Below are 22632 nucleotides of genomic sequence, written 5' to 3' on the forward strand. Positions count from 1 at the left end.
ATGTATATGTTGGGGAGAATACTCTCACATTTTCGGGAAATATTATTTCGACCTTTCAGTTCCCCCTAGGTAATCCAATACTAGCCTATCACCACGTTATTTACGTTATAAACACACATCCGGGAACTACTGATGGTAATCACGATATTTTCAGAAATAATATTTCTATTCTTCATTGCAGTTCTTTCACGGAGACCCGGATACGTTATGCACGGCTGTGTTTGCCGCGATTGGCAGTTCATATATCCCATTATGTACTGTCAAAAACAAGTCGGGGATATTAAGGAATAAAAACGATTAAAGAGGTGGTGATTTATGGTTGAAAGGAAGGACAAGATGTAAGATTACAATTAATATATCATGTTCACGGTGTATTGTAAGGGTGCAAGTAACCAAGAGGTGGGCACGGGCGGGCACAGGTGGGCACAGGTGGAAACGGGCGGGCACAGGTGACCACAGGCGGACACAGGTGGGAACAGGCGGGCACAGGTGAACACAGGTGGGAACAGGAGTGCACAGGTGGGCACAGACAGGAACAGGTGGGCACAGGTGGGCACAGACAGGAACAGGTGGGAATAGGAGCGCACAGATGGGCACAGACAGGAACAGGTGGGAACAGGAGTGCACAGGTGGGCACAGACAGGAACAGGTGGGCACAGACAGGAACAGGCGGGCACAGACAGGAACAGGTGGGAATAGGAGCGCACAGGTGGGCACAGACAGGAACAGGTGGGCACAGAAAGGAACAGGTGGGCACAGGTGGGCACAGACAGGAACAGGTGTGAATAGGAGCGCACAGGTGGGCACATACAGGAACAGGTGGGCACAGACAGGAACAGGCGGGCACAGGCGGGCACAGACAGGAACAGGTTGGCACAGGTGGGCACAGACAGGAACAGGTGGGAACAGGAGTGCACAGGCGGGGACAGACAGGAACAGGTGGGCACAGACAGGAACAGGTGGGCACAGGCGGGCACAGACAGGAACAGGTGGGAACAGGAGCGCACAGGTGGGCACAGACAGGAACAGGTGGGCACAGGCGGGCACAGACAGGAACAGGTGGGCACAGGCGGGCACAGACAGGAACAGGTGGGCACAGAAAGGAACAGGTGGGCACAGGTGGGCACAGACAGGAACTGGTGGGCACAGGCGGGCACAGACAGGAACAGGTGGGCACAGAAAGGAACAGGTGGGCACAGGTGGGCACAGACAGGAACAGGTGGGCACAGGCGGGCACAGACAGGAACAGGTGGGAACAGGAGTGCACAGGCGGGCACAGACAGGAACAGGTGGGCACAGGAGTGCACAGGCGGGCACAGACAGGAACAGGGGGGAACAGGAGTGCACAGGCGGGCACAGACAGGAACAGGTGGGAACAGGAGTGCACAGGTGGGCACAGACAGGAACAGGTGGGCACAGACGGGAACAGGTGGGCACATGCGGGCACAGACAGGAACAGGTGGGCACAGGAGTGCACAGGTCGGCACAGACAGGAACAGGTGGGAACAGGCGGGCACAGATAGGAACAGGTGGGAATAGGAGTGCACAGGTGGGCACAGACAGGAACAGGTGGGCACAGACAGGAACAGGCGGGCACAGACAGGAACAGGTGGGCACAGAAAGGAACAGGTGGGCACAGGTGGGCACAGACAGGAACAGGTGGGCACAGGCGGGCACAGACAGGAACAGGTGGGAACAGGAGTGCACAGGCGGGCACAGACAGGAACAGGTGGGCACAGGTGTGCACAGGCGGGCACAGACAGGAACAGGGGGGAACAGGAGTGCACAGGCGGGCACAGACAGGAACAGGTGGGAACAGGAGTGCACAGGTGGGCACAGACAGGAACAGGTGGGCACAGACGGGAACAGGTGGGCACATGCGGGCACAGACAGGAACAGGTGGGCACAGGAGTGCACAGGTCGGCACAGACAGGAACAGGTGGGAACAGGCGGGCACAGATAGGAACAGGTGGGAATAGGAGCGCACAGGTGGGCACAGACAGGAACAGGTGGGCACAGGCGGGCACAGACAGGAACAGGTGGGCACAGAAAGGAACAGGTGGGCACAGGTGGGCACAGACAGGAACAGGTGGGCACAGGCGGGCACAGACAGGAACAGGTGGGAACAGGAGTGCACAGGTGGGCACAGACAGGAACAGGTGGGCACAGGCGGGCACAGACAGGAACAGGTGGGCACAGAAAGGAACAGGTGGGCACAGGTGGGCACAGACAGGAACAGGTGGGCACAGGCGGGCACAGACAGGAACAGGTGGGAACAGGAGTGCACAGGTGGGCACAGACAGGAACAGGTGGGCACAGACGGGAACAGGTGGGCACAGGCGGGCACAGACAGGAACAGGTGGGCACAGGCAGGAACAGGTGGGAACAGGAGTGCACAGGTCGGCACAGACAGGAACAGGTGGGAACAGGAGTGCACAGGTGGGCACAGACAGGAACAGGTGGGCACAGGCGGGCACAGACAGGAACAGGTGGGAACAGGAGTGCACAGGTGGGCACAGACAGGAACAGGTGGGCACAGACGGGAACAGGTGGGCACAGGCGGGCACAGACAGGAACAGGTGGGCACAGGAGTGCACAGGTCGGCACAGACAGGAACAGGTGGGAACAGGCGGGCACAGATAGGAACAGGTGGGAATAGGAGCGCACAGGTGGGCACAGACAGGAACAGGTGGGCACAGGCGGGCACAGACAGGAACAGGTGGGCACAGAAAGGAACAGGTGGGCACAGGTGGGCACAGACAGGAACAGGTGGGCACAGGCGGGCACAGACAGGAACAGGTGGGAACAGGAGTGCACAGGTGGGCACAGACAGGAACAGGTGGGCACAGACGGGAACAGGTGGGCACAGGCGGGCACAGACAGGAACAGGTGGGCACAGGCGGGCACAGACAGGAACAGGTGGGAACAGGAGTGCACAGGTGGGCACAGACAGGAACAGGTGGGAACAGGAGTGCACAGGTGGGCACAGACAGGAACAGGTGGGCACAGGCGGGCACAGACAGGAACAGGTGGGAACAGGAGTGCACAGGTGGGCACAGACAGGAACAGGTGGGCACAGGCGGGCACAGACAGGAACAGGTGGGCACAGACAGGAACAGGTGGGCACAGGCGGGCACAGACAGGAACAGGTGGGAACAGGAGTGCACAGGTGGGCACAGACAGGAACAGGTGGGCACAGACGGGAACAGGTGGGCACAGGCGGGCACAGACAGGAACAGGTGGGCACAGGAGTGCACAGGTGGACAAGAGCCCCACCTTGGTTGCCTCACCTTTTCGGACATACCCTTTTCGACCAAACACAAAATGGCCTGGCGTGCCCGTGCGCGAAATACGGATATGTCGGAAAGCACACCTTAATTCCTAATGTAAGTAAGTCTTGGAAGACAAGCCATGGGCTATCATGGCTCACAGGCGGCACGCTAGACTAACATCTTGTCTCTGAAATGAACATATCGTACAGAAAAAACAACAACAGTATCTTAAAAAACAGTTAATAAAAAGGAGCCCAGAGACACTCTTCATATTCATTTGCTGTAGAAATCTAGACTTGAATGGGCTGCTTTTGATATATTAGTATCAGGGTCTGCAAGACAGACTAAAGGCACACCTATTGGCGCCAGTATGTTGTCTCCGTAGTTTAATTCAGTGACCCTTCCATGGGCAAAAGGCAATAGCGTTCTGGCAACCATTGTGATCTCGCCCCATTATCATTACAGTTCTACCCCCAAATCTGGCATGTTGTCTTACGTTCACGTTAGCATTGTTGTCTTGCTGGAATATGTCAATTTGTCCACAGTGCTACAACACGTGGGAGCCGAGCATCCAGACACCTTCTTATCGCCAAGTCAGTAACATGGCGCAAATGAACAATGATTTGATTGTTGTTTGAGCTCGAATTCTTTTAGCCTGATTCTGATTAATCGACCCCGGACCTGTGTTGTTGACCTTGGAAACCCCGTGCGGGGCCGATCATTAAAATTCTGTTGGAAACTGTTCCAAAGTCTGCAAATCACAGACTGAGACACATTCAGTATATTGGCTACTTCTCGCGGAGTTCTACCAGTTTGCTGCTTACCAATAGCCCTGAGGCGTTCATCATGTTGTAGACAAGGCTTTCCCAATCTGATCACAGATACTACATTAAAGCAAGAGAAGACAGCTTACTTGTTACTGTGGATAATGAAAATCAACAATAATAATGGTTCAGGGTGATTTGACGACCTTTCACTGAAGTGTCGAAAAGCAAGAAGTGACACCGACCTACGTACGCTTAGGAATGGTCCACGTGGAATTTTACGGGTGTGTCCGGGCGTTTGGTTTTGGTTGGAAACCGTTCTATCTCTTGACAGTCATTTTCAAAGCTGATTGTTCTTCCGACGACCCATCATAACATTCATACTTCGTGATCACCTACTATTTTTGTTTAACGATATTTATTTCCACTTGGTACAGTGGAAGGGGATTGATAAACAGGCAGAGCCTATATAAATATTTCTCACTATCAAAGTTCGAACAAGCAGCAGTAGTATTAATGTTATACAGTAGTATAAACTTGATATTAAGTCACATGTGGTACATCAAAGGTAAAACAGTTGTTAGTGAGATTTATATAAGAGTGCATGTTTAGTCGCCTTTTAGGGCAAGCATGGGTTGCTAAAGACCTATCCTACCCGGATTTTCACAGGCCTTGTCCTATTTGTAAGAAGGTTTTACAGATTTTCTCTATACTCTCAAATCCCCAAAATGTCAGATGCATACAAAAGAATCGGACTACTCTGACAATCAAATAACTCAAAGAACACGTTGGAGGCAGTAATAGATATGTTTCTTGTTGTAGTAAGTAACGCATATCTACTTAGGCTTAACTTACAGGCGAAGACTAATCCTAGATGTCTATTAACAACCTCTACAACTTGTCCTATATAGTACCATACTTCTTTAACTGATACGTTTCCTCCTCTTTTACAAACAACATTTGATTTGTGCAAGTTGACAGTCATTCCCCACCCATCTGCATATGAATCTAGAATAAAGAAAGAGAATATACATTAACCTCATTATGCAAAACACCCCAGGACGGGCTGACTCATATGACAAATGACAGCAGTGATTGTTTTCCTGTCATATTGTTGTTGTAGCTGTAAAGTCCCTGTTTCCCGGATGAGGTTATCAACGTGTCGTGTCTTCATCAGTGGCATCACAAGAGCATATTTAGACATTTTTGCTTACCAAGCTACAGTTACAGATTAAATAAGTCTTATTTGATATAGAAATTCATAGGCACATATTCGTCAATTTTGAAAGGAAACTTCAGTATTTTTATTTACATTTTGCGCTGTGACTATTACTGAATATTGTTGAAAGCGGCGTAAAACCAATCTCTCCTACATTATATTTACGTTTAAATTACATTACATGTAAAATTTTTTATAAATACCCGGAAAAATATGCGTGAAGACATTCGAGTAGACAGACCAAACTATGTTCGAGTAAACTATGGAGTACCTTTACGTGTAGACATTAAAGTTGACGATGTTGTTCGAGTAATCCTAAGAATAGACATTCGAGTAAACATACGGATATATATTCGAGTACACATATGAATAGACATTCGAGTGCACATACGAATAGACATTCGAGTGCACATACGAATAGACATTCGAGTACACATACGTATATAGATTCGAGTACACATATGCATAGACATTCGAGTGCACATACGAATAGACATTCGAGTGCAGATACGAATAGACATTCGAGTACACATACGGATAGACATTTGAGTACACATACGAATAGACATTCGAGTGCAGATACGAATAGACATTCGAGTACACATACAGATATACATTTGAGTACACATACGAATAGACAGACATTCGAGTACACATACAGATAGACATTTGAGTACACATACGAATAGACAGACATTCGAGTACACATACAGATAGACATTTGAGTACACATACGAATAGACAGACATTCGAGTACACATACAGATAGACATTTGAGTACACATACGAATAGACAGACATTCGAGTACACATACAGATAGACATTTGAGTACACATACGAATAGACAGACATTTGAGTACACATACAGATAGACATTTGAGTACACATACAGATATACATTCGAGTACACATACGAATAAACATTCGAGTACACATACGAATAAACATTCGAGTACACATACGAATAGGCAGACATTCGGGTACACATACAGATTTGAATACACATATGAATAGACATTCGATTTCACATACGGATAGACACTCGAGTACACATACGGATAGATATTTGAGTACACATACGAATAGACAGACATTCGAGTACACATACGAATAGTCATTTGAGTACAGATACGAATAGCCATTCGAGTACACATAGGGGTAGACATTCGAGTACACATACGGATAGACATTCGAGTACACATACGGATAGACACTCGAGTACACATACGGATAGATATTTGAGTACATATACGGATAGACATTCGAGTACACATACGGATAGACAGACATTCGAGTACACATACGAATAGACATACATTCGAGTACACATACGGATATACACTCGAGTACACATACGAATAAACATTCGAGTACACATACGAATAGACATTCGAGTACACATACAGATTTCAGTACACATACGGATAGACATTTGAGTACACATACGGATAGACACTCGAGTACACATACGAATAAACATTCGAGTACACATACGAATAGACAGACATTCGAGTACACATACAGATAGACATTTGAGTACACATACGAATAGACATTCCAGTACACATACGAATAGACATTCGAGTACACATACGGATAGACATTCGAGTAAACATACGGATAGACACTCGAGTACACATACGGATAGATATTTGAGTACATATACGGATAGACATTTGAGTACACATACGAATAGACAGACATTCGAGTACACATAAAGATAGACATTTTAGTACACATGCGAATAGACATTTGAGTACACATAAAGATAGACATTTTAGTACATATGCGAATAGACATTTGAGTACACATACGGATAGACATTTGAGTACACATACGGATATACACTCGAGTATACATACAGATAAACATTCGAGTACACATACGAATAGAGAGACATTCGAGTACACATACAGATAGACATTTGAGTACACATACGAATAGACATTCGAGTACACATACGGATAGACATTTGAGTACACATACAGATAGAAACTCGAGTACACATACGAATAGACATTCGAGTGCACATACGGATAGACATTCGAGTACACATACGAATAGGCAGACATTCGGGTACACATACAGATTTGAATACACATATGAATAGACATTCGAGTACACATACGGATAGACACTCCAGTACACATACGGATAGATATTTGAGTGCATATACGGATAGACATTCGAGTACACATACGAATAGACAGACATTCGAGTACACATACAAATAGTCATTTGAGTACAGATGAGAATAGCCATTCGAGTACACATAGGGGTAGACATTCGAGTACAAATACGGATAGACATTCGAGTACACATACGGATAGACACTCGAGTACACATACGGATAGATATTTGAGTACACATACGAATAGACATTCGGGTACACATACCGATAGACAGACATTCGAGTACACATACGAATAGACATACATTCGAGTACACATACGGATATACACTCGAGTACACATACGAATAAACATTCGAGTACACATACGAATAGACATTCGAGTACACATACGGATAGACAGACATCCGGGTCCACATACAGATTTGAGTACGAATACGGATAGACATTTGAGTACACATACGGATAGACACTCGAGTACACATACGAATAAACATTCGAGTACACATACGAATAGTCAGACATTCGAGTACACATACAGATAGACATTCGAGTACACATAAAGATAGACATTTTAGTACACATGCGAATAGACATTTTAGTACACATAAAGATAGACATTTTAGTACACATGCGAATAGATATTTGAGTACACATACGGATAGACATTTGAGTACACATACGGATAGACACTCGAGTACACATACAGATAAACATTCGAGTACACATACGAATAGAGAGACATTCGAGTACACATACAGATAGACATTTGAGTACACATACGAATAGACATTCGAGTACACATACGGATAGACATTCGAGTACACATACAGATAGAAACTCGAGTACACATACGAATAGACATTCGAGTGCACATACGGATAGACATTCGAGTGCACATACGAATAGACATTCGAGTGCACATACGAATAGACATTCGAGTACACATACGGATATAGATTCGAGTACACATATGCATAGACATTCGAGTTCACATACGAATAGACATTCGAGTGCACATACGAATAGACATTCGAGTACACATACGGATAGACATTTGAGTAGACATACGAATAGACAGACATTCGAGTACACATCCAGATATACATTTGAGTACACATACGAATAGACATTTGAGTACACATACGAATAGCCATTCGAGTACACATACAGATAGACATTCGAGAACACATACGAATAAACATTCGAGTACACATACGAATAAACATTCGAGTACACATACGAATAGGCAGACATTCGGGTACACATACAGATTTGAATACACATATGAATAGACATTCGAGTACACATACGGATAGACACTCGAGTACACATACGGATAGATATTTGAGTACACATGCGGATAGACATTCGAGTACACATACGAATAGACATACATTCGAGTACACATACGGATATACACTCGAGTACACATACGAATAAACATTCGAGTACACATACGAATAGACATTCGAGTACACATACGAATAGACAGACATCCGGGTACACATACAGATTTGAGTACACATACGGATAGACATTTGAGTACACATACGGATAGACACTCGAGTACACATACGAATAAACATTCGAGTACACATACGAATAGACAGACATTCGAGTACACATACAGATAGACATTTGAGTACACATACGAATAGACATTCCAGTACACATACGAACAGTCATTCGAGTACACATACGGATAGACATTCGAGTAAACATACGGATAGACACTCGAGTACACATACGGATAGATATTTGAGTACATATACGGATAGACATTTGAGTACACATACGAATAGACAGACATTCGAGTACACATGCGAATAGACATTTGAGTACACATACGGATAGACATTTGAGTACACATACGGATAGACACTCGAGTACACATACAGATAAACATTCGAGTACACATACGAATAGAGAGACATTCGAGTACACATACAGATAGACATTTGAGTACACATACGAATAGACATTCGAGTACACATACGGATAGACATTCGAGTACACATACAGATAGACATTTGAGTACACATACGAATAGCCATTCGAGTACACATACAGATATACATTCGAGAACACATACGAATAAACATTCGAGTACACATACGAATAAACATTCGAGTACACATACGAATAGGCAGACATTCGGGTACACATACAGATTTGAATACACATATGAATAGACATTCGAGTACACATACGGATAGACACTCGAGTACACATACGGATAGATATTTGAGTACACATGCGGATAGACATTCGAGTACACATACGAATAGACATACATTCGAGTACACATACGGATATACACTCGAGTACACATACGAATAAACATTCGAGTACACATACGAATAGACATTCGAGTACACATACGAATAGACAGACATCCGGGTACACATACAGATTTGAGTACACATACGGATAGACATTTGAGTACACATACGGATAGACACTCGAGTACACATACGAATAAACATTCGAGTACACATACGAATAGACAGACATTCGAGTACACATACAGATAGACATTTGAGTACACATACGAATAGACATTCCAGTACACATACGAACAGTCATTCGAGTACACATACGGATAGACATTCGAGTAAACATACGGATAGACACTCGAGTACACATACGGATAGATATTTGAGTACATATACGGATAGACATTTGAGTACACATACGAATAGACAGACATTCGAGTACACATGCGAATAGACATTTGAGTACACATACGGATAGACATTTGAGTACACATACGGATAGACACTCGAGTACACATACAGATAAACATTCGAGTACACATACGAATAGAGAGACATTCGAGTACACATACAGATAGACATTTGAGTACACATACGAATAGACATTCGAGTACACATACGGATAGACATTCGAGTACACATACAGATAGAAACTCGAGTACACATACAGATAGACATTTTTGAGTACACATACGAATAGACATTCGAGTACACCTACTGATTAAGATTTGAGTACACATACGAATAGATATTCAAGCACACATACGAATAGACTTTCGAGTACACATACGGATATAGATTTGAGAACACATACGAATAGACATTCGAGTAGACACACGGGTAGATGTTCTGGTTAACATAGGAGCAGACATTCGAGGAGACATTAGAGTAGATTTATTGGAGTAAACATTCAAGTACACTTTCCAGTAAACATTCAGTGATACATTCGTGTAGACATTAGGATTTTCATATACGAGCAGACACACCAGAAGACATTCGAGTTAAAATATGAGCAGACATTGAGTAGATACATCCGAGTAAAGATACGACTAGACATTCACGTAGATATTCGAGTTGACAAAGCGATATATAGAATTTCGAATGAACAATCAAGCAGACATAGGAAACGAATTACTTGTAGACATTCGAGTTCACATACGAGTAGGCATTCAAGGACACTTTCTAGTAGACATTAGACGAGTAAATATACGAGTTTGACATACGGATGAACATACGGGAATGGACATTATAGATAATCGAGTATATATTCGAGTAGATATGTAGATATAAACAGTTTAACAGACACAGTTGGTTGGTAATCGAGTAGACACATTTGAGTGGATATATATGAGCAGACATTCAAGTAACATTGCAGCACATCCCACTGTTAGACTGTGACAAAGCATTCTTTTGCAGAACGTATTTGAAAAATAGACCAGAACTTCATATGTAATGGCGCCCTAAACGAGGACTTAATCAGTCGCTAGTACATTTGTCAATATGCTTACAGGTGCGACAGGAAACAGAGCCCTGAACAAGGACATCTTATGCGTCTCCTGTTTTTTTTCACCCCAGGGACGGCCGGTGTCCTGGTATAAACTCTCCCCCGTACAAATTCTCCCCCCGGAGATTTTATACCGTACAGATTCTCCCCCGGAGAATCTGTTCTGAAATAAAATCTCCCCCGGCCGGATATGTTTCGCGCCCCCCTCAGTATAAAGTCTCCCCCCTGATTATTCGGTTTCTTGCAATGTCTTTAAGTACTATATTCCAAAAATAGTTATCTTTAATGTAAGGAGGGTTACTTTAAAAAATAGATTATGAAATATGGTCATTATGAATTGATATTTCAGCATATTTTATTTGGTAACTGTACCTTCCATCCTAAAATAATTATAAGACATATATCATACCAAACAAATTTGAATGAAATGACTTAATGTAACAAATACATGTACGGTTGCTGTTGTAACTGAATTCAGAAATCTTATTAATCCTCGCAAACATTCGGTTTTAACACTAACTACGTAAAAACTGTCAATATATCCACGCGCGCCTCCAGCTCAGGCTGTCCGTTATACTCTGATTTTAGATCTAAAATATATTCCTTAATACAGGCTACGATATAAAAATGGTATCAGTGTAATATCAGTGGCTAGAATATCATGGTGCAAGCAGGTTTCTGTTAAACATACAACATCATAACTATCTAATTCAGCACTGATAAAATCTACTTTGTCTGTAAGACTGCGTACGTTTAGATATATAATCTTTAAATCTGGACTATGCAAAGGTCCTGGATTCGGATGGATATCACCGCAGCAGAAGAGAAAAAGTAAAACTAAGAATGATAATCGGAAATTATATAAGCAAAGTAACCCAAAATATAGAGAAATGTGTATCATCTTCCCGAAATGATTAGCATGTAGAATAGATTCAAAAACACCCACTATCAGCCTGTATTGAACAACATCAACCGGCATCGACAAAGCAAAGTGATCATGTAATTGTTACAATCGGGCTGGCGGTGAATCTGAGAAGGGATTAATACGTTATATACAACTTAAAAAAAATAAGATTATGAAAAACGAAAGGAAAAAGGAGTATGCTTGGATTATCTTTTTTTTTCAAATGTGCTCCATTCAAGAAAAGTTATATAGAATTATATATTTACTCTCCCCCATGTATTTTGCTCTTTTATGTAAAAGCTTTTTCACCTTACACATTTTAATTACAGATTCCTTTGTTTTGATTTTAAAGCAAATAAACCAGGCTTTTGAAATGCTATACAAAAACTATGCTTAAAAGTTTACAGAGTTTGTTGTTTCTAATACAGTTTTTGTTGTCTGTATACATTTTTTTAATATACCAGTTTGAGTCTACATGTGAACACAATCGATGGTTGAAATGTAAGTCTAAGAACAAAACATGAACTAATTCTCAAGAACTCTGATGTATAAAGTTACCTTCATCTTTGATTGACTGATGTATTTTCAATCTTTATTCAGCACTGAAGAGGCCACAGGCCTATAGTACGAAGCATTAAGTTTATGAATAATCAGCATTGATTTTGACTCCATAAACTGTCATAAAATACGTGGTTAAAGCGTTCGCTCGTCACGCCGAAGACACGGGTTCGATTCCCGACATGGGTACAATGTGTGAAGCCCATTTCTGGTGTCCCCCGCCGTGATATTGGTGAAATATTGCTAAAAGCGGCGTAAAACCATACTCAGTCAGTCAGTCAATTCTTCTCCCCAAAGCCTTTCGTAATTACATTTACATGTATATGAACATCGTTGCAGGTAACATAATGTAACAAAACTTTATACATAATATTTACTGAGCTTTTAATAATTATACAAATATTTGAAATTATTTATTAGTTATTGTTACATTTTTCTGTCACTATATGAGGTCGACTTTTAGACGTCTCCAAATTTTAAACTGCGGGTCAGTGTCTCGCTTGCGCCTCATTTTTTCTACAAAATTTGAAATAATTCATTTTACTTTCAAAATACAAACAGTTCCGTTAGTTCAGAGTATACATAATTGGCGTCCAGTAGTCTATACGTGCAAAATAATGCATCGTTTAAACAATAGATTGACGTCATATATGTGCTTCATGTAGTTTCGGGATCCGGCGGAGCGTGCAATTCATGGAACTGGGCCGGAATCTTCAACACACTAAACAATATATCACATGAACGCTCAGATTGACGGTTATGCATAACACCTCAGGCGTTTCCAAGAAATCCTGGACAGTTTCAGTGGGCGTGAAAAAACGTTCGTCCGTCACAGATCCGGGTCATCACTGTATATAAGTCACGGTGATGCAACAAACAAAACGTTCAGCTGACGCCGGCTACAGTGCGAAGACGTTTGACCACTTAAGGTATGAAACAGAATCATATTCACTATCGTACTGATATGTTTAGTTAAACACATGTTATCACGGATAGTCGATAGTACATAGGAAGGGATAACCTTGTTAATGTATCTGTAACCTCTTACAATTTGATATGTTTTAAAATGTTGGAAATATTACACTTAACTTTCATGAGAAGTGATCAAACTTGTATTGACAAAACAACTTCTACCGAGTATTGATTGTGTTTACAGGCGCTTTGTGAAACAACTGAACGCTGAAAAACTACTTTTTTGTGTGCACAGACTTATCAATCTGTGAAGAAATATACTTCATGTCACCATTATTGATTAATATTTATCAGTTATCAATTAATGTATGTGATTCCAGTTATGTTTGCACGTGTATATAATGTTATGTGGATAATTTAATCGTGAAAATGTCCAATCTGACCACACCACGAACAGTTTTTACTGACATCGATAAATATTGTATCTATTTTGTTATTCATGTGATTCCACGTCATCTTGTGTTACAAACCACGAACTGTAGAGTCAAACCGCTCCCATCACTGATCATATTCGAAACACAAAATAGTTGATAGACTAGCGGAAAATGGAAACAAAAATGCATAATTTTTTGTTTCATCAAAGTGAAGATTAATACACATGAATCATATTTTTGGTGAACAAATTACGATATATAGAGGATATTTTATGTGTCTCAAGAAATATCTCCTTTTGCCCCGTCACGAGATAAAAGAAACATGATATTTAACGAGACACATGGAATATCCTATTTATTATATACTTTGTGTGTAGTTGTCTACTGGAAAATTAAATTATTTCATTACAAATTTAAAACCTTGAAATGAAATTCTCCCTACCTAACACAAGGGGACGATTCACCTCCACTTGTATTTGCGACTTAAAAATAAGTTTTGTGTTTGCGAAAACTTTATAAATATATAAAAAAGTAGCAAAAAATATTTAGGGTCACGAAAATTCTTTATCATATATATGATTATATACAAATCAGCAGTAACAAAAAGATATTCTTGAAACTTCGAGACCTCTGTTGAAAGGTAAAGAATACACGCTGGTCAAGTAACAATAACGGCGTTTTGCGAAACGAACCGTCTCGAGGTTAAATGAGCAATTTACAGTGAAATATCAAGTGATATGTTCCTTTCATTCCTGACAATATCCTTTTTCTCAACTTCAGAAAAAAACTCGGTATATAAACTCTTATAGCCTTATATCGTTATTTGTTCATACAAAAATATCATTCATGCACATTTGTCTTCACCATTTATTTATGCTATCCCGCGGACAAAGTGTTTTATACATCACATCAAGATATTGAACATATCAGTACATAAACTGTTTTAACCTTTTATTATATGCTTCAATGTGAAAGACTGAGTTTTCTGAAGTTTTCGAAAAGTGATATTTTCATTGCAGTGTAAATAACACTTGATATTTCACTTGCAGTGAACATTACAGCTTGACGGAACTATTGTCATACAAGAGTTACCTCCTATCGAAAGTGTCTAGACCGAACACAAACTGTTGACGTCCTTCTTACGTTTTTACATTGACAAGGCATGACAACGACCGATGGTCATTTTTGGATTTAATATCGCGTCTTGCTGTTTGTTATTCTTTGAAAATGTTTCGTTATAAACTGTAATTTTTGATACTTTTGTTTATGTCATATATATGATAAAGAATTTTCTTGACCCTGAATATTTTTTGCTACTTTTTTTTATAGATTTAAAATTTTCGCAAACACAAAACTACCTTTTAAGTCGCAAATATAAGTGTTTTTTTTCACTTTGCCCTCGTCACTTGATGAGAGAAAAATATTTCACTCGACACATGAACTATCCTCTATATATTCGATATCTTGATGGGGTTTACACAAACAATTTGTCGGCAGGATAGCCTGAATAAAAATCAGAACAACAGCCATTTGTTTTAGCGTCTCCACGTCTTCATTTATTCGCCCCTGTCTGGGTGACAAAGTTGCAAATGGTGATACCGCATTATCAGAAACCTCGATAGTGACGATATTTGATCTCCCCACTCCCTCGACATGACACTCAACAATATGTACTCGTTATAACAGCGAACATAATACTCAACAATAGGCGGTCATTAGATAAGTGAACATGGCACTCACCAATTTGTACGTATTGCAGGAAGAAGGATGGCGACGATGCAGTTGCTGACGACGCTGGTGGCTGTTGCACTGGTTCCATCTGTTGCTAACGGGATTTGTCTGCGTGAGTATTTAGGACAACCCTCGAGCTCCGTAAAGTGATTCTTCTGTACTTCACACAGGTCACAGGCTGAGCAGAGGGCCATTAACGTCAAATCACTTCTGTCACTGGCAATAATTTTGAGCAGTTGTACCCTAGGGCCAATGGTTCTACCATAAGCCTGGGACTCTTAAGGCTGAATGTTGAGAGACTCCCGAATAATCACATGATCGGACACGATGCTTGACACAATAGGGCAAGTTACTGTTCTGTGACTCCTTATAGTTACGTTCATTTAGACATAACCTTACCAACAGGTCAGTACCGCCTTCTGCCAAAGGGTAATATGTACCCTATGTTCGTGATGATATTACCAATAGGTCAGTACCACCTTCTGCCAAAGGGTAATATGTACCTTATGTTCGTGGTGACATTACTAATAGGTCAGTGCCACCTTCTACAAGTGTAATATGTACCTTATGTTCGTGATGACATTACTAATAGTACCACCTTCTCCCAAAGGGCAATATGTACCTCGTGTTCGTGATGGCGTTAGTAATAGTACCACCTTCTGTCAAAAGGCTAATATGCACCTTATGTTCGTGGTGACATTACTAATAGGTCAGTGCCACCTTCTGCAAGGGTAATATATACCTTATGTTCGTGATGACATTACTAATAGTACCACCTTCTCCCAAAGGGCAATATGTACCTCGTGTTCGTGATGGCGTTAGTAATAGTACCACCTTCTGTCAAAAGGCTAATATGCACCTTATGTTCGTGGTGACATTACTAATAGGTCAGTGCCACCTTCTGCAAGGGTAATATATACCTTATGTTCGTGATGACATTACTAATAGTACCACCTTCTCCCAAAGGGCAATATGTACCTCGTGTTCGTGATGGCGTTAGTAATAGTACCACCTTCTGTCAAAAGGCTAATATGCACCTTATGTTCGTGGTGACATTACTAATAGGGCAGTGCCACCTTCTGCAAGGGTAATATATACCTTATGTTCGTGATGACATTACTAATAGAACCACCTTCTCCCAAAGGGCAATATGTACCTCGTGTTCGTGATGGCGTTAGTAATAGTACCACCTTCTGTCAAAAGGCTAATATGCACCTTATGTTCGTGGTGACATTACTAATAGGTCAGTGCCACCTTCTGCAAGGGTAATATATACCTTATGTTCGTGATGACATTACTAATAGTACCACCTTCTCCCAAAGGGCAATATGTACCTCGTGTTCGTGATGGCGTTAGTAATAGTACCACCTTCTGTCAAAAGGCTAATATGCACCTTATGTTCGTGGTGACATTACTAATAGGGCAGTGCCACCTTCTGCAAGGGTAATATATACCTTATGTTCGTGATGACATTACTAATAGAACCACCTTCTCCCAAAGGGCAATATGTACCTCGTGTTCGTGATGGCGTTAGTAATAGTACCACCTTCTGTCAAAAGGCTAATATGCACCTTATGTTCGTGGTGACATTACTAATAGGTCAGTGCCACCTTCTGCAAGGGTAATATATACCTTATGTTCGTGATGACATTACTAATAGTACCACCTTCTCCCAAAGGGCAATATGTACCTCGTGTTCATGATGGCGTTAGTAATAGTACCACCTTCTGTCAAAAGGCTAATATGCACCTTATGTTCGTGGTGACATTACTAATAGGTCAGTGCCACCTTCTGCAAGGGTAATATATACCTTATATTCGTGAAGATATTACTAATAGGTCAGTACCACCTTCTGCCAAAGGGTAATATGTACCCTATGTTCGTGATGATATTACCAATAGGTCAGTACCACCTTCTGCCAAAGGGTAATATGTACCTTATGTTCGTGGTGACATTACTAATAGGTCAGTACCACCTTCTGCCATAGTGTAATATGTACCTTATGTTCGTGATGACGTTACTAATAGTACCACCTTCTCCTAAAAGGTAATGTGTACCTTATGTTCGTGGTAACATTACTAATAGGTCAGTACCACCTTCTGCCAAAGGGTAATATGTACCTAATGTTTGTGATGTCATTACTAATAGGTCAGTGCCACCTTCTGTCAAAAGGTTATATATACCTTATGTTCGTAGTAACTTTATGTGCATCCAGGGAGAGCACCTTTCACTGTTTAGATTGATGTCACATTTTCTGTAAAAACCAGAATTGCAGACTTAATCTTTGGACTATCAGCTTCCACCTCACCTTCTATTTCATACATTGGCTGTGCCTGTGCGAGTGCCCTGATGAGTTTCAATGTTGAAGACGTGATATTACCATCCAGTGATGAGGGTGTTGTGACGTTAACGTCATGTTATAGTCCTTTGAGTTTTCGTTGTATTAGGGTATAACGTCAGTAAGTTGCGTCAGATTAATTTATTGTAATTAAACATAACGTTAAGTAAAGTAAAGGTCAATGGTGCCGTACATTCTACATGAATACATTGTGTTTTATTGTAAACTTTCATTATGGTTTGTGCAAGGGTGTTTGTGATACACCAGATGACCTAAGTAACTAAGTAACTAGCCTACTCTCATATAATATTCTATTAGAAATCTGTGAACTTAACATAGAATAAGCATTTTCGATACGCTGCTGCGATTCTTTTGATTAAAAGATAAGGATTTCACGTTTCTAATGTGACATTTTCTACATTACATGTGGCGTAGCCTACGTGGAACTTGCGACTAACACAACTTACAGCTACCAGTCCCTCCACGAACAGGGCGTAGATTTGGCTCCTGGCGCCACGACATTCAAGTTCAAGGTGAGCCAGGGTGTGTGGGCGTGAGTACGGTTTGCAATATTCAGCAATATCACGGTGGGGGACACCAGGAAAGGGCTTCACGCATTGTGCCCATGTGAGGATTCGAACCAGGGTCGTCGGTGTGACGAGCGAACGCTTTAACCGCTAGACTACCCACCCCACTGCCCCTAGGTAAGCCAGCGACTGAAGCCATGTCATTATCTGTTCATATAGGTAATCACTATTTTGGATTCCTGTGTAAACTGACAGTCAAGTCAATGTTTGATCGCGGTTATTACATGAGAAAATAATAAAGAAAAGTGGCTCTATTTATAAATTCCGGTTGTAAAGTTAAGTTGCTTTCTCCAAGGTCCGCGCGTCAAACGATGCTCACCTGGCCCTGCTACGGGATGATGGAGTAACCGATCAGAACATATACGAGGTGGTGATTGGCGGATGGGGCAACACCCAATCAGTTATCAGAACAGGCATGCAGCACGCCAACAGAGTAACAGTTCGCCACACACCTTTGAGTGCAACCCAGTTCCGTGATTTCTGGATTTCTTGGGAGAATGGTGTGATCTCTGTTGGGGCGGGGACGGAGGTCGGAGTTGGGAGGTTCATGTCGTGGAGAGACCCTTCCCCTCACGCCGTCAGGTTCATCGCTGTGTCTACTGGATGGGGATCAACGGGTCAGTGGCAGTTTGGTAAGTAGCTTATTGTCACCGTCTGCAGTAAACAATGATGTGAATGACAAGAAATGTTTTTTTTGTGATATCCGTTTCTCAATTTTAAATCTGTTTTCACCTTTATACTCAGTATGTGAAATTTGCAACGTTAAGCTAGGGCTGCATTTTCTGAACAGAAATCTAATAGAAAACGTTAATTATCGGTATTTTCTTTGTCTAATGGTATTATTTTCTACAATACATGTGGATCAGCCCCGTCTTCTGATGTCTCACTTGCGACGAACACAGTTTACCGATACCAGTCGCTTCATAATCTGGGTGTGGATTTGGCGCCTGGAGCCACGTCATTCACGTTCAAGGTAAGCTTTGTTTGTTTGTTGTTTATTGCACCGTCAGTTAATTCGAGCTATATCTCGGCAGCCTGTAAATAATCGAGTATGTGCTAAGTAGTCCTAAAATATCCGGTGGTTGTTATTAAAACTAACGCCCAAAGAATGATGCACAGGTCCGATGGCACGATTGACATCCCGACCAAATTGAATCAACCAAGAATTAACACATTGTCATATATGTTTACACATGAATTTATACAGTTCCTTTGTAAACGGTCAGTACAAATGTTATCAGTTCGAACCAGCTACATGTTTTTTTATAGGTAAGAGAATGATCATAAGAACAAAATATTCTATAAATTCCCCGTTGTAAAGTTAAGTTGCTTTCTCCAAGGTCCGCGCGTCAAACGATGCTCACCTGGCCCTGCTACGGGATGATGGAGTAACCGATCAGAACATATACGAGGTGGTGATTGGCGGATGGGGCAACACCCAATCAGTCATCAGAACAGGCATGCAGCACGCCAACAGAGTAACAGTTCGCCACACACCTTTGAGTGCAACCCAGTTCCGTGATTTCTGGATTTCTTGGGAGAATGGTGTGATCTCTGTTGGGGCGGGGACGGAGGTCGGAGTTGGGAGGTTCATGTCGTGGAGAGACCCCTCCCCTCACGCCGTCAGGTTCATCGCTGTGTCTACTGGATGGGGGTCAACGGGACTGTGGCAGTTTGGTAAGTAACTTATCGTCACCGTCAGAAGTAGTACCTGGTTGATGGATTGAGTTGTGCTTTATTCCCCTTTGTAGGGTATTTCACAGCGTGCCATGCGCTGATTGTAGACACGTTCACTGTGAATATTGCAGAAATGGTGACGATTATAAAGCCATTTTTTAAAACGTTTTATCAATAAAAATACAAGCGGACGACTGGGCTACGTGTGCACTTCTGGGCATGTTTAAGTATATGAAGAGAAGTTTAGTTGACAAAATGTTTGCTTTTTTAAATATTGTTGAATATGGGATGAATATGTGTTGTTGTTTTGCATTTACTACCTGACCAGAAAAAGAAACGATTGGATGTCTGTATAAACATTAGTCAAGAACCAAAACTAGCCCGAATCTGTTTTCTCTCCAACATAAGCACAATAACACAACTGTATTTCCAAAGTTCCTATTGCAGAGCGCATCCTTCCACTGGTTTGTTTGGAAACGGCCAACGACTACCACTACCACTCCGTCCATGACCGTGGATTTCACCTCAATGGACGAACATCCTTCACCTTTTGGGTGAAGACTACCAATGACGCTCACATTGCGTTACTACGCAACAAAGGCGACTACGACCAAAACATGTACGAAATCGTCATCGGAGGCTGGGGAAACACCCAGTCTGTCATCAGAGACAGGAAGCAAGGGAGAAACCTTGCGCTTGCGCGTCACGTTCCACTATCAGGGAACAAGCACCTGCCCTTCTGGATCAGCTTCAGCGATGGTACAATCGCCGTTGGTGCTGGCACAGAGGTCGGGAGACGTCAGTTCATGTCTTGGAGAGACCCATCTCCAACACTGATCAGATATGTGGGCGTGGCAACGGGTTGGGGGTCCACGGGAAAATGGCTTTTTTGTGAGTAAACAAGTTCTTACTTCATGACGTTACTAACATTATTTTTCGTTCTTTCGCTTCCCAAAAAAAATAAAAAAAATATTGCGGTCGTCGGTGTAACCTGTATCTTGCTAAAAGGAATAAAAATTATTCTGCTCTTGTCTAGCTAACATTCAATAGCAAAATAGATGCGTGTCTTACACAACCAATAAAGCAAATACTTTAGTCTATTTATCTCGGTGTGTTGTAACTTTCGTCAATTTACAACTGCAATAGCCGCTAGTGACCACAGGTTTGGAGGCGTTCTGACTATGAACTGGTAACAGCTCAAATATCTTTGGAACACAGTTATACGTGGCACAATATTTTGTCACAATGGCAGTATTGTTTTCCATCATCTACATGGTGTGAGATCAGGCGAGATACTGCTACAAAGAATTGCACCCGATTGTTTTGCAGACCTACTTCTAACTACTATGTGTATCGAGGTGTTTTAAACTTTTATCGACAAGTGTTGGTATACTTGATAAAAAAATACTCTCGGATGATGGTGATATTCTCTAGTTCTGCATTATTGAAATATGTAAGGTTCGCTCATGGAAAAATTGTCTGTTTTAGAACCAGCCGATCCACAAGATGAACAAAACCATTGCAACTGTTGTAAAGATGGGGAAACAAGTACCTGGCTCCCTGTTGATGGACGAGAACAGCACAGCAGTTGAAGATCCTATTCCAATGCATGGACATGAATAATGAACCTTTAATAATATAAAGGACAATACTTTTCTTTGCTCATTCTACCTTAGAAGTTTTCGAAACATTCATATTTCACCTGATATAGAAATCCAATAATTGTAACCATTCAGGACAATTATTGTACTCGGTTACTTTTTATTGTTGTTATCTACAATGCATAACCCATATAAGATGTTTTGTTCTGAAATAAAGTGACTGCAATATGAATGAGTATTGTGTTATACATACAATTCTACAGTAGGCTACGCGCATACATCATACTGCCAAAAAAACAACCCCAACTATAGTGTTTTTTCAGCGCACTGCCTCGGGACGTGTATACCTAGCAGCGAGTCTCCTGAGTTGAACGACAATGTATTGTTCAGCGTCCTGCCTCGGTTCATGAATGAATGGATGGATGGATGGATGGATGGCTTAGATTGGATTGGATGGATGGATGGATGGATTAGATTGGATTGGATGGATGGATGGATGGATGGAAGGATTGGATGGATGTATGTATGTATGGATGGATGCATGGATGTATGGAGGGATGGATGGATGGATGGATGAATGTTCTTTATTTCTTCCAATAGTGTCGGAGATTACAAATACTATCATATTGTTAACACAACGCATTACATGTATGTACATGAACAATGAATTGTCAGATTATACAGGTAAGTTAGAATGGATTATAATTCATGCTGATATTC

The 22632-nt window shown here is 41.7% G+C and overlaps 2 protein-coding genes across 3 annotated transcripts; one reads left to right on the plus strand and one right to left on the minus strand.

Moving 5' to 3' along the window:
- Positions 1–350: 350 nt before the first annotated feature.
- Positions 351–3302, minus strand: LOC125377505 (kielin/chordin-like protein). Its single transcript, XM_048391118.1, has one exon. It carries the CDS (start codon positions 3300–3302, stop codon positions 351–353), a length of 2952 nt encoding a protein of 983 aa, XP_048247075.1.
- A 10167-nt stretch (positions 3303–13469) lies between these two features.
- Positions 13470–22144, plus strand: LOC124150225. 2 transcript variants are annotated; one of them, XM_046522174.2, is made up of 8 exons: positions 13470–13561; positions 15738–15821; positions 18483–18580; positions 18930–19266; positions 19501–19607; positions 19975–20311; positions 20759–21202; positions 21800–22144. In XM_046522174.2, coding segments are annotated over exons 2-8 (1401 nt in total). In that variant the 5' UTR covers positions 13470–13561; positions 15738–15745; the 3' UTR covers positions 21802–22144. The 2 variants fall into 2 exon arrangements, with proteins under 2 accessions (XP_046378130.2, XP_046378129.2); XM_046522173.2 differs by having other exon boundaries at positions 13493–13559; positions 15735–15821.
- Positions 22145–22632: the final 488 nt, after the last annotated feature.

Source organism: Haliotis rufescens, unplaced genomic scaffold (assembly GCF_023055435.1).
Source record: "Haliotis rufescens isolate VD_foot unplaced genomic scaffold, xgHalRufe1.0.p SCAF_9, whole genome shotgun sequence".
NCBI lineage: Eukaryota > Metazoa > Mollusca > Gastropoda > Lepetellida > Haliotidae > Haliotis > Haliotis rufescens.